Here is a 14,660-nt window from a genome sequence, read left to right as displayed (position 1 = left end):
GGAATCTTTTCTAGTCTAAAATTTGATCCACCATATGTGTGTGTGTGTATATATATATATGTATAATGACAGGACTAGGAAGTTGTTTTGGTGGTAAAAGAGCAGGCTGTCAAGAATTTTCTACCCTATGCAACCAATTGAATTGGCTGCTTCAAAGCTAGAGGATTATTTTGTCGTACAAAATGCAGCTTAATGTTAAGTAGTTATTTTTAGACCTGACATTCCACATTAGTGAAAGATAACTTGGTAAAGTCTGAGGAGTTGTTTAATGTCATTTGCTTGTAATCAAAGTACTATTTAGTAATTATACAGTTTAAAAAAATCATTTGTTTGTCTCTGGCTCTATTTAAATCAGTGATACCTCTAATAGAAGAGTTAGCATTTGTATGTAGGAAGAAGTGGGAGAGAGAAAGGTTAGTAGTTACACCAGCATCTTTCCTTCTTTCTTCTTTATGGTTATTCATGCTAGTGTTAAACCTTCTTGGCTTTTCTTGCAGAAATAATGAGTGTTACTTTTAGTGTTGGAAAAAAGATGTCAGAGATTAGGGAATTTTATCTATTTTCAAAAGGTCTGTGTTGGAGAAGGCATTTCTCAGAAGATTTTAACAGAACCTTTGACATAAGCAAATGACATGCATTAGGGACAGACTTGTGAATCTGAAAGTTGTTCTCTGGGGACCATTCAAAGCATTCAAAACCTGCAAATTCTATCACTTTTTAAGGTTTAAAGGGGTGAAATGTGAGTTTCTGCAGTAGCTAACAGTGAGTTTTAAGTAATAGTGAAATTACTGCTAGAAGCAGTAAAAGCATCTAGTGGCAATATCGTAAAGGTTGTTCACTGCCACACAATTCCCTCAGCTTTCATTGCTGTGATGTATTTTTTCTTAGCATCTTCCTTCATATTTTCCAACTTAAAACATCAGGAAAATTTTTCAGCATGTATTGTGTGCAATCTGCTGGACCTGCAGGAATAACAGTGCTGCTAGAGAAGGGTTTCCTTCTCCATGCAGAGGCGGGTATGGGAAGTTTAACTGTATTTCACAAATGCTTTCCTTTTCCTCTTTAATGATGTTGTGAACAAAACCCAGGCATAATAACTGGAAATGTAACCTTGCTAGGGAGATCCCCGTTGTTAAAACCAGGAATGCAGTTTTTCCATTTGTTACACTTTTATCTTAAAATAGTTTAATTTGGATCATTTCTCCCTAGTTTTCTTATGAGAAAGTTAGGTTTAAGAGTTTGCAAAGTCTTAATATATTTAGAAAATGTCTCATCAGCTGTTTCTCTCTTCCTCAAAATGCCAACTGCTATCTTAAGGAAAAGAATTAAGTTAATTAGAAATTATTTGTGCTAGACAAATTCACAGTGCCTGCTTTTTTCATCATGCTATCTTCTAAGTAAGTACAAAGAGATTATTCAAATAATTTCTTCCAGAATCATTCATGGAAGAATTAGATGGGCAGTTTTACTTGTCTCTACTTCTTCCTCTGAAAGGTAGTTACTGTGTTAATAGTAAAAAATAATTAGCGAACAGTCTCTCACATAAAAAGGCAAGCGTGTGTTAGTGCTGAACAAGTATTGTGTATATAGATTAATTAAGAAACCTCCTCTTCTGAAGGAAGGACTTAGACTGCGTAATTGTTCTGCCATTTTTTACTAGCTTTTTATTAGAAGACTATACTTCAAGCAATAATCTGTTTTTTTCCAGAATCTGAAGGCATGTGCAGCATCAAATGAGATATTTATGTAGTGACTTCAAAGCAAAACGTGTCATTAAAATTAGTTTCTGTACTGTAATTTATGTTATTTAGGAATATCATTACATATCACATATAGAACATCATCCCCTTTGGCTCTCGTAAATACCTTTTTGTTCTAGGAAAACCCTTTCAAGTTACTCTGCAATTGTAATTGTCCTAAGCTTTTGGTTTATATCTGTTACTCTTGTTTATGTATTCCTGCAATAGTTCTCTCTTCAGTTGCTTATCTTCACTTGTAAAATCCTTCAAAGCTTGTTGTCCCCTTGTTTAATCTCTCAGTAATTATCATGAAATCAAACATGCTGTTGGCTTCATTTTCAATCAACTTCTGTCATATTTTCTCCCTACCTGGGCCTCACACCTAGGAAAAACAAGCTTTCCTTAAGTCGTCCTACTGCCTCCATTCCAATCATACATTGAAATGACATTTTGCTATGGTGACGACAAAACCTTGACAATGGGTAGGATGCCCACTAGCTGGAGACAGTGTCTGCTGGCTGGACTGCCCGGTGGCTTCATTGTGCTCTCTAGATGTTCCTTTCAAACCTTTTGACTGCCATCTCACTCTTGGATTGTAGGCTCACTGGCACAGTGTCCATTGTTGCACTGTATCTGTGCACACGGCATGTTGAGTTGTGTTTGTGTGGAACAGAATGCAGTGAATTGTCCTGAGTTCATAGAACAGAATTAGTCTCAGATTGTCATGCTCAGTGTAAATTACTCCATCACCTGGAAGGGCTGCTGTTTTAGATTAACCAATCTTTTCATGCTCATCAAGACTTCTGGTATGCTCTTCATTATAGATAAGGATATACACTCTCTTGATTCTAGTTGAATACAGTGTCTTCCCAGTGTTGGACATGAGAGCTCAATAGTGATAACTAATTTAATTTGCTCCAAAGTGCCAGATTAGTTTCAGTAAAGTGGTTTAAATGAACATCACTACACAAATCTGCTCACTGTAGCACACTTGAACTTGTTCTTTCTCATTGCAGGTCACAGTGCTGTTGACATTACCAAGGTAGCAAGAAGACATCGCATGTCACCATTCCCATTGACATCTATGGACAAGGCCTTCATCACAGTTCTGGAGATGACCCCAGTGCTTGGAACAGAAATCATCAATTACAGAGGTATTATTAAGTTGGATTCTTTGTGAGCATGAGGGTGATTATAGTTCATCTCAGTCTCTTTTTCCAGTTTCTAATTAAATTCCAGAATTTTCCTCATCTTCACATAAATACAATTCCTTTTCTTTTCTACCACTACATGATCATTTTCTGAAATTACTTCCTTTTAATGTTTGATCTATAGAAACTTTGTAGAGAGTAACTGGTTTTGATTTATGTGGTGAGGTTGTCTTCAAAAGCACCAAACAGTGAGCAAAATACCAGACTTTGTGACTTTGTGACTGTATCTATACTCATGAATAAGTAGGGATAGATGAAGTGATTTTCTGGCCCTAAAAGGAATTAGCAAGGCACCACTCATGTTTTTTCAGCTAAACTATCCTCCTTCCTGAAATACTGTTCGTAATGTCTATTAGGTGCCTCGCTAGCTTCTGCTGTTCCTTACATCAGGCCTAGGGGTTATCTGGGAGAATGGTCTCAGCACATAACAAAACCATGACAGGAAATATGCTGACAAGTAAACCTAAACTAGGTAGGGAAGCAGAAACCTCTTCCAGGGGTTCTTCCAGATCGTCCAAGAGTTAGGTGGTGAGCAAAGAGATTGTGGAACCATAAACCTTGAAAGACAAAAACGTTAAGACATTGGTATGCTACAGACAGCAGAGAGACATGAATGGTTCGTGAATGGAATATTCGGTCTTCTGGCTTGGACAGAAGTTTTCATTCAACAGTTCAAAGTTTTCATGTTCTTTGCCAAATCTGTGTGCTGCCAGAAGCCTTCAAGATGTCTTCATATTGCATACTGATTTAGCAGAATGTATGTAATATCACACCTGTGCATTTAGTTGTACACCAAGTTCAGTGCTCCCCTGTGCCTTGGCAGCAGGATTTCTGAGAAAATGGTCCTTATGCTGCATTTAGAACAGCAGCAATACTGGATCAACAAGGAATATGCATAGTACACCCTGCACTTTCATAATGGTGTGCAGATTAGAAGGCACTAAGGCATAAATGCCTGAGCATAACTATTTTTGGGCCTTTTTGGGTAGCTGTCAGTTAAATGTCTCCTCTAAGACAGCCCTTTGTAAACAATATGATGAGCTGTGGTGTTGGGTACATTCAGTCCAAACAAATGCTATGTATTCAACCCTGAACTCCTGAAATAAAGGATGAAAGACTGGCATCTGCCTCCCTGAAAAATAAGCACATCATATATTTATTTTGGTATGTCAGATACAGTTAAGGTACTGTAGGATTATTATTCTTCATTGAATAAAAGAAGTTTTGATTCTAAGTTCAGAACATATGTGTTGTTATTCCTGGCACTCTTGTTCTTTCAAAAATAATGAACTGAGTCTGCTGAGTCACTTTAGTTTTGACCCTCTTCCATCTCACCCAAAACACAAGTGTTAGATCGATGGTAGCATTAGTAGGTTCAGAGACAGATTCTTGATTCAATGTTCACATAATTATACCAACAGTTCCTTCATATTTTTGCACTGTAGTGCAAAATTTTATCTTGCAATTTGTTTTTCAAGTAGTATACACTTATTTTAGCACTGTAAGATTTCCAAGTATATAGTATGAAATTTCAGGATAGAGCCTATAAGAGACAGCCTAAAGGACGTGCTTGTGTCGGTGATACTGTAAATTCAATTATCCTAATCTACAGATACAAATCTCAAGACAGAAATGCATTTCCTGAAGTTCTTAAGCGATCACCATAATGTTATACAGACAAATACATGGAATTTTTTGGTATAGACATATGTGTTTGTGTGTGCATGTACACACAGTTATGTGTTTGATAAAAAACGTTAATTTTGAAGAATGCAATGAATTAATAACCATTTTTTAAATTAGTTACAGGTTTGTTTATTGGGGTTTTTTTGTAATATACATCTAATTTCAGAAAATTGTAAAAATTCTGTTCTGGACATCTGAAGATGTATTTAGAAAAGCACTATTGTGCTGTCTTGGTTTTCTTTGTGATTTTGTGTCTAGAATTGCCACTGAGCTTCTGTAAACTATCTTTCAGGAGCACAGTTTCTCCCCAAGGAAAGTGAAATGTGCAAAATTCCAGGAGTGTTAATTGCCTAATTAATTTAACCTGATTTAGTTAAAACTAAGCGTATTTCATTGCATTCATCCTTGTAAATAAAGCTACTGAATGCTGTTCTGTACAAATACCCAGTACAGTCCTGATTTTATTCTTGATTAAGTCAAGGTATGCTGTAGTCTCTCAGATCTATCTACTCTCTCCGACTATAAGGGAGAGGATCATTAAAGTTATGTTTTGAAACGTGACTTTCATGCTGGTATGTTGCTCAGTGGCTGCATAGATCATTTAACCTCTTTCACATTTAAAAAAAAATGGACAGTCCTAAAGCATTTTACAAAAGTGTCACAAACCAAAGGCATCTGAAACGTATTTCTCACCTGTCATCATCAATATCTGGTATGAAGCCCCCAGCTAGGCTTTTATTCCAAATAAATGCAGTTACCTGAGTATAGCTCCATGGGCACATAAGGCTAAGTTTGTAGACAGCATGATTATGATCATTCTTCTGAAACTAAAATGCAGAAGCAATCTGCATTTTATAAGCTTAAGTCAGAGAACAGCACATTTATTCTAGTCTAGTCCAAGAGTCTGACTGATTGTTTTGGTAGCATTGACTTTTCATTCACACTGAAGTGCTACCCGGGCAGTATTTACAAAACCCATCACATCCCAGTGCAAGATCTGCCTTACTGCTGTGCCTCAGAGAAATCAAACTTCTTCACAGAACACTACCAGGTTCACCACCTGAGCTTAGCAAGTACCCACATTTGAAAAGTGAGTTTAATGTGATTCTCCATTTTGTGTCAGAAAGCTATGGGCATCACAAGGGGCAGTTTGATAGCATTAAAATTCTTCAGAACATTTTTATGAATTACAATTAATCAAAATAGGGTCGAACAATATTTTTAGAATAATTTCTTTAATAAAAGAGAGTACAGAGGTACTCAAGATTGTCCTCTTGTTGCTGACTTGCTTCATTTTAAATGCCTATGGCTGTTTCAGCAAATAATTATTACATTTTTCTTCTTGTAATGAAACTCATTCCCATTACTGGCTAGCCATTTATTCCTTTCAAATATTGCATGGCAGTATGCCAACAACTTACTGTTCAACTTTGCTCTAATTGGTGTGATTTTGCATGCAGACAAGAAGCGAAATGAAGGCACAACATGCCTGCTAAAATTAGAAGTATCACTTTTGTATGAGATTTCGTGTGTCTATGAACAAAGGGTGTTTTTAGTAGGCCTTTGATAGCTGCCCTTTCTGTGCTATAATTTAAATGTCTGTGTCTGCATTCTTTTTCTCAGTCTAAGTGTACAAGCTTTTGTGAGCTTTCTAATAACTTCTGTATTGTGTATCAGAGGCACTGATATGGAGGTTTGCACAGGTGAAATAATGGGTATTACAAAAGTGCTTTTTTTAGTTGCTTTAACAGGTTTCAGCAGCATTTTCATGGCAATAATTCTTTTGGCATTGCAGCATGAATAGTAACTTCAGGCTGAAAGTTGATACAACGGATATGAGCACAATGATGTTATAGTTACAATAATTATTTGCTAACTAAATCATTCTGTGTTAATAAGTAAAATATAGTCTTCATTATAATGCCACTTCACTGGAGTTGAATGTTTTCAAATCGAGTAGGTGCACTTTTTAACAAAATCTGTCCATTTAGTGTGCAGCACTAGCTCTTCTGCCTTCCCGGTGAAGCCCACACGCATTTCCCTGTCTGTAAAAAAAAGAAACACACTTTATGCACTTCTCTTTTTTGGAGTGTCTCTAAGATCATAATCTCTAAAGCACATATCCACACAAATTCTCCTGGCAGAAGTAATCATGCATCCTCTCACTCCATCATACTTTCAGCTGGATATTGCCTTTTGGTGCCACAACATGCCCTCGGAGAGTGGCCTCTATTATGAGCAAGGCTTCCCTTCTTCTTAGACATACTGGAAACAAGCCAGTCTCAGTAGTTCTGACCCATGTGTCCCTTACCAGTACATCTAATCACACATGTAATAAATCTGCTTTCTCTCTCACACTATATCAAGGGGCAAGTTACATATTTTCCACTCTGTTCCATATCATACTAAAAAAAAAAGCTCTTGCTGGTGTCAGCCACTTGACTGAGGGTGAAGTAATTCATATCAGTCTCTACAGGGAGTCTGAACCAAATTACAGCTCATCAGTCATAGCTGCTGAGTGAAGAGAAAGAGTATGTTTGAAACAGCTATTAAAATATTTAGTACTATAATAGTGTAAATTTATATAAATAATTCTGACACTTACTTGCACGTACCCTGCATTAAGCAGAAATGCTCTCAGCAAATAAGTGAAGCTAATCTATTGCAAAACATCTTTGTCAATTTATGAAAACTGGTCTATCACTATTGTTCTCAATTCATCACCTCTCACCTTCTGTGCACAGGATTCACTTTTGGAATGTCATTTTTCAAGTTTTTCAAAATGAAATTTAATAAAAATTCAAATAAAGGAAAATAAAGAAAATGCATATATTTAAGAGATCTTAGGGGAAAAACTTGTCCTGAAGAAACAAATACTTGTTTTTCTGTCTGGTCCTTAATCAGAGCTATCACCTTCAGGCTTGGATGCTGGACATTTAAATCTACTGTCAGCAATTTCCCCATAATCAGGAGCACAGACTTCAACATATCCTTTATCATTACTTTCAGACTCCAGTCTTTTTTCCTGTAGGTAGTGTCAAAAATCAAAAAGCCTGAGAGGTCTATATGTCCCATACACATACATTTCTCCTATTGGACAGCACAGCCATTAACTTTGTTTCCCCCTTTCACTCACTGTAATGACACAGAGCATGGTCTTTTCTCTTTTTTCTAGATGGAATGGGGCGAGTCCTTGCTCAAGATGTATATGCAAAAGATAATCTACCACCGTTTCCAGCATCAGTAAAAGACGGTTATGCTGTCAGAGGTAAACACTTGCTTTGTGGACATGAAGTATAGTGTCTGCTACTTTATAACATGTTAATTCACCTGTTTTGGATCCAGCAGGGGTTATTTTAGTTTAGATTTGCTACAGATCATTGCTGAAGTCACAGTTATATAATGCTGCTGCTTGAAGGAGGACCGTAAAGCCAAGTTCAGATCTTTTAGGTAGATACAAGTGTACACGAGCAAATGTACACCCATGTGTGCTCCCAGATGTGCACCTCCACTGCTAGTGCATTCATTGGAAACATTTAAAATTCAGGAGAATAACAGGACACCTGTTCCTGAATTACAGATTGATCTTCTGTTCCTCTGTTGTAGATTTAATGAGGATTTTCTTTTACATCTATTACTTTGTTGAACTGATACAGATAATGATTGCATCAGAGAATTTTCAAAAAACCATTATGTTCTCTTAAGGAGATGCGTCAAAAGAAGAGGTTCTTATTTTGAAAATACTGCAGCTGCCATATATAAATTAAATTAGTTGTGTGACTTTTTTCATTTCAAGCAGCAAGTATGATTTCCCAAGAGACCTGAATTCGTACTCTGCTTTGCCACTAGGTGCTGCATCATTTTGAGCCAGTTGCTTCTCTGTGCATCAGTTTTTCCCTTTGTAAAATAAGAATAATGGTGCTCACCTCATATGTCTGTGAAGGAAATTTATAATATACAGAATTGAACATTATACTAGTAGTGATTTAATTATGGCAGCAGTTGAATCATCATAGCACCGTGTTGAGATTTGTACACAATAGCCGACTTTCTTCCAGGGACATTAAAATACCTTTTTTGTTACTGGCAGTTGAAACCATGGAAGGCAACTGCCCATGAAATGGAGTGTCTTCAGACCCAGGCAATGGATGTCACCCAGTAGCTTCCCCATGCATTTGATATAAAAATAAAATTTCAGGTCCACAAGATGAGTGTGTGTGAGAGACAGGCAGACCAAAATGACTAGTAATAGCAGGAAGGAAGTGCATATGTAGCCAGAGAAATACAGTCAATGTAACACTGAGAAAAGCTGAGAGGGAGCTCTGAGTAGAATGCTGAGTGACAAGGGCCTTGGGATCAAGCCAATGCTGTCTTGCAACCTGATTCCTGCAGGGTAAGGCAAAGCATGAGTATAATCTCAGTAAACATGCAGAATGAGCAGAGTGATCATGAACACCATTTTCAGCAATTTCTGTCAGAACCAATACACAAGCCCTACTTTTAGTGGTGGATTCAAGCAGAGTAACACTGAGATATTTGAATGTGTCCAGAGAAGGACACTAAAACTGGTGAAAGGACTGGAAGGAATGTCCTATGAGGAGCAGCTGAGGACTTTGAGTTTGTCTTGTTTGAAGAAAAGTATGTTGAGAGGTGACCTCATGGCTCTCTACAGCTCCCTGCAGAGGAAAAGGGATCAAGGTGTCCAGTGAGGATTATGTGTTGGAATGGTTCAAAGCTGTTCCAGGGAAGGGTTAGGTTTGACATTAGGAAATATTGCTTTACCAAGAGGGGAGGCAGACAGTGGAACAGACTTCCTAGAGAGTGGGTTGATGCCCCAAACCTGTGTGTCAAAGGTATTTGGACAATGCCTTTAATAATTTGCTTTACATTTTGGTTAGCCCTGAATTATCAGGAAGTTCTATTCTATACTGTTTTGTTCTATTCTTATTATTCTTGTGAACCTGTTATCTTAGGATATTTAAAAAAAAAGCTTTTAGGCAGAGGTAATATCGGCTACATTAATGGATACTTCTTACAAAAAAATTAAGGATTAGCTTTCAGTGACATAACATGTCTGCCCAAATCCCTGTCCTTTTCTTGTTTTAAATCATTATCATCATCTATAAACTTTGTCTCCATATTATTATTAGTGGGAGAATAAAATCTAATTCAGTAGCATTTTATCAGATTTAAAATAATTTAGCTGTTAGGAATTTCTTTCTCTTCTTTTGCTGGATCATCCAAGTGCATTTTTTTTTGGTGAAGGTCTAACAACTGTTTTCAGTAGTATTACATGCATTATTCAAGGATATCTAGTTGAAGGGTCCTTTTCTACTTTTTTATATTAGAGTTCACTCTAAGGCTCATAGATTAGTCTATTTGATAGGCTTTTAAAGCTAAGTTAATTATTACTCTTCAAACATGACTAAGTACCATAGATAACAACCTGCAAAGCTGCAGCCAGTGCACAAGTACAAATGTGATAAATCATAGACTGAATGGACATCCTTTCTGAAAGTAGTTCTTCCCCATACAAGGTTACCTAGGTGTATATTCAGGGCTCCTGAAGTAAACACAGGTTATTAAGATAAAGGTTGTCACTGATTAGATTTCATCTCTAGGAAATCAACTTTTGACAGCTACATATTTCAAATCAATAATAATGCAGATTTCAATGTGATCACTCGAGCCCAGTTTGTTGGAGCACTCTTGGCGACATGACTACTGTGCTTGGAAAGGCAGAGCTGCTTGTGCTTCACACATGTTTTACACCATGGTGTTTAATACCACTAATGCAACTTGCTGAAAGGCCTTTGAGGCAGGCAGGAGCTTAAATGTAGTAGTTGTGCCTTCTTTGTCCCTGTAAAAATGCAGATTTGCTAAATTGGAAGTCCTAAAGACTTGTTAAATCAATGATCTCTGACTCCTAATTTTCAGTATTGCGGTACTGTCATGAACACCCTTAAATCTTTGTTATTAATAGAATTCTTCCTAGTCTTCATTTACATGACCTCATACTGCCCAGAAGTTTTCAGTTAAAAATACTCTGTTCTCTAGAACCTGTGTTTTTCAAAATAATAAACACACCTCAAATGGACCTAAAAGAATGTTTGCCGAACTTCTACAACCTTAGTCTTGCTAATACTGAGGAACTAAACATTAGATCATCTTTGCTCTTCTCCTGTTCTTAGTTTATTATGCCATCATTTGTTGTGTTCAGTGTTTACCATTTGTGTTGTCCCTCTTAACAGCTGCTGATGGCCCAGGAGATCGATTCATCATAGGGGAATCCCAGGCTGGTGAGCAGGTGAGCACAATTTCTTTCCTCTTTTTTTTTTAATGTGTTTTTCTTCTGTAAGATTTTGCTTTGTATTTTTACAAGCCTTGCTAGTGCTCCAAAATTCAATAGTCTTGGATGTGGTGTGAAGTAGGACACAGCTGTACTGACCCTCCTGCTATGTGCCTTGGGACATGATTTCAGGAAGTGAGGTAGTACAGTTACATAAGGAACTAACAAGGATATCCCAAAATACTTCAGAGCACTGTGCTGACATGTCTGATAGGAGTGCATACAGTAACGTTCTGCCCTGGTACAATGTTTGAGGACATAAGATTTCTAGTGGCACAACAATTCATAAGCAGAGAAAAGAATTATTTAGCCCCCTCTTGCTGGAAGATTTTTAAAGGATGTCAGCCCAATAACTGTTTTCATAAGATGCTTCCATTTTTCACAGTGATACCTGCAAAATGAAGTGTATAAATTTTTTATTAAGCTTTTATAGATAGGTAACAATCTGAACAATCTTGAGGAAGCCTGGCAGCAGCCTGGTTTGAGGCTGGTTTCTGAGAAGGATGTTTGTGCACTTTAGCAGATACATGGATTGGTTTTAAAAGCAAGGTGAGGCATGACCTCTTTCTGACCTGCTGTGCTCAATAAATATTCATGAGCCGATGCATTTCATGATTTGCTCTCAAACTCAAGAGCATATTTAATGAAATTTCTGTGCTAATACTGGGGTACTGAGAAAAAAATAATCAGTTATGTTCAACTACTGTTATTCTATCCATTTAATCATACTTGCCAGCTGCGTTCAGGAAAACATGAGTTAGGCCAAAATGCTTCTCCAGCTATTTCAAGTCCTGATTTATATTTCTGTGTATTGTATGTGAAATGATGGAGAAAGGGATAAGTCACAGGTAGAACAAGGAATTGATCAGTTTTAATGAGGATTTTATAATGCGTCCATTTTGACTACTAAACAAAAAAGTCCAAGTAAAATTGACATATTTCAAAAGTTGTATCAGGTTTTAGAAGTATTACCAGTTGCAGGAATTTGAACTGTCTCTAAATGTGTAATAGGCATTTACTTTGGCTAATCATGATAGACAGGAAGAACTGTAAAAATTATTTTTGCTTTAGGTCCCATCCATCATCATGAATTATACTTTGGTATAGTAGACACCTTCTCAGTACTGATATTCATGTGAACTTAGATTAATGGATCTGTTGTACAAAATATGAAAAATTACTTTAAATTCTAAAAAAACAAAAGCAAATCAATTCAGTGGCTTTTTAACCTGCCTTATATTTTTAGCTTTCCTGACTACATTTTCAAGAGTTGGTCCAGAATCCAAAAGACTTGACAACTATTTTTACAACCCTTTTTATGATCACTGTAAAATAGCAAGAACCAGCAAAGCAACCCACTGAATTATCACTTCTATCACTATTCCCCTGTCATCAATATTATCATTTTGCTAGTTAAATATCACAGCACAGTGTTGCTCAAAAGCAGTAGTGTTGAGGTTGTCTCTAATGGGGAGTACTTCCCATTAGAGACCTGAAGTGTTTCAGTATCCTAATCAGTTCTGGAGGTTTGTACAAAAGATAAAAGAGCAAATGGAAGCTGCTTCCCTCCTGCAAAGTTCAAGAGCTCACAAATGTCTCTCTGCAGAGACAGTCTGTCCTCCCAGATTACAGGGAATAGGAAGGCTCTCTGGCAAAGAGGAAAAATTGGGTGGGAAGCAGGCATGCAGAGAGAGACTATTTCTGAAAATACCAGTGGCAAGTTAGAAAAACAAGGCTGTTGACCTCAGAATAATTGGTCAAAGATTTTTTCTGGGGCAAACACATCTTCAGGTTCATCTCCTTCCCAAGAAATTATTTATAGCCTTGGAAGGCTCCTCAGTCTCATTTCACCCTTCAGTCACTCTCAGCAGCAACATTCTGCTTTTCATGTTACAGACCAATTAACAGAATGATTCACAGCAGGCAGTTCAAAATAGATTTAGATTTGGCTCCTCCTGTAGGGAAAAAGGTTATGTAAATGCTAGTAGCAAGGAAGATGGGACTCAGAATTGCAGGGAGGCCATATAGCCAAGTTAGACGTTTCTGTATCAATTTTTAATTTGTGTATTTTCTGATTTCCATCTCCAGATGGTCATGTTTGCATTAGCCCTTTTTTTATTGTATATCAAGGAAAACTTTCAGACATCACCCTTCTTTGGGAAGGTTAGGGCACACTTGATATTACTGGTCACGAGCCATCCACAGTGGCCTGTCGGTGACACACTCAACACAGGAAAAATGGTTTTCCTTCTGTAGACTTAGATAGACCAGAGCATTTCCTGCAAGATTTTCTAAAGGTGTTTGTAAGACGCCCTAGACTAACCAGCTACAATATAGGATGAAAAGCAGGCATTTTCCACCATTCCATTAACTTGTGCCTTTTTACAGAAAGGAGTATGGATGATCTAAATCACACAGGAGAGGGACAATAATGTGCAGGAGAAAATGCCTGAGATAAAGATTGCTCTTAGTAGATTATTTCTGGGTTTTATTCAGTGAATAAAATGTAGTAGATTGTCAGTAATGAAGGCAAAGGACAGAAACCAGTATTGCCCCATTACAGGTAAAAGTGAGATCTCAAAGGCATTTGGAAGAACTGTGAAATTTTTGCACATTAATATGTTTTCTGAGGAGAAATCATTTCTTTATCTTCACAGTCTCTATCCTAGAGGAACACAGCCCTGGAGATTCACAAATAAATTTGATGGTTGACTTTTGTTCATAAAGTTAATCTGATCAAATTCTCAGCAGACAAAAAGGAAATTAAATATATGAGCAACATAACCAGTTCTAAAAGCAATTGTATCATGAATTTGTTTAAATGTATCACATCATTGCATCTCAAAAAATTAACTCATCTAACAATAAACTCTAAAAACATGGTTAGTTATAGCATATTTTATTGTCATAGGTTCTGACTTGTGGCAGTGGTAGACATTTTGTATTCTTTGTGATGCTTTCTAAATGGGAGAAAATTTTTATGCAATATATTTTTCCTCTGAAATTTGTCATTTAAGCCAGCAATACTTAATAAGTTCAAAACATTATTACCTATTTGTAATGTACCTTTAGATTATATCTACAATGATATGCAAAATACATAATCCAAGGTGTAAGCTTTGCCTTTTGTAACATTTTTTTTTTCATAAAAATCAAGATGACACACTAGATAGCATTATTTTCCCTTTTAAGCAGCTTTAGTATAAATGGCAGTATCTCTGTTTTCCATCCCCAACTCCTTGAATAGTCTGTGGTGAGGAATAAATGTTGTTTTCTTAATTTTTTTATTTTTTTTTAATAAATAGTCTGGTTTAGGATAGCATGAATCTTGCCCTGAAAATACACTAACTGTGACATATGGCAGGTGTGGGTTTTATTTATGTTCTTCTCCAAGGATATTAGATTTTCATTACCTGTAGAGAAGGGTCAAGATTCAGTCAATTCCAGGCTCAGTTGTTTCTTGGAATATGAAGGTCGCTGTGATACTGTGGTAAGCCAGATAAAAACCATCCCCAGCCTCTTCCCTAGGGCTTCTGTCCCAAATGTGTGAAACACACACCTTTCAAAGTAAAACTCACCTTTCAGAGGTTATGACAGTGCTGAAATGGAGCAGAAGAACAGGCAAGGCAAACAGCTTTATGCAGCTGAAGTGCTGAGCAGTGGTCTAGAGTTTGG

General features: G+C 36.9%; 1 protein-coding gene across 8 annotated transcripts in view; it reads left to right on the top strand.

The window, feature by feature from the left end:
* The window catches only part of GPHN (gephyrin), a 277,217-nt gene that overhangs the window by 226,496 nt on the left and 36,061 nt on the right, over positions 1-14,660 (top strand). For all 8 annotated transcript variants that reach the window (XM_088057855.1, XM_005520351.3, XM_088057857.1 and 5 more), the window contains 3 exons: positions 2,756-2,893; positions 7,812-7,904; positions 10,888-10,943. In XM_088057855.1, the coding sequence (XP_087913981.1) occupies positions 2,756-2,893; positions 7,812-7,904; positions 10,888-10,943 (287 nt within the window). The remainder of the gene's footprint in view (positions 1-2,755; positions 2,894-7,811; positions 7,905-10,887; positions 10,944-14,660) is intronic.

Source organism: Pseudopodoces humilis, chromosome 7 (assembly GCF_049639895.1).
Source record: "Pseudopodoces humilis isolate 2021_Gansu_Grassland_sample_001 chromosome 7, ASM4963989v1, whole genome shotgun sequence".
Classification (NCBI taxonomy): domain Eukaryota; kingdom Metazoa; phylum Chordata; class Aves; order Passeriformes; family Paridae; genus Pseudopodoces; species Pseudopodoces humilis.
The sequence above is the reverse complement of the archived record's forward strand: the minus strand, read 5'-3'. Positions and strand labels throughout refer to the sequence as shown.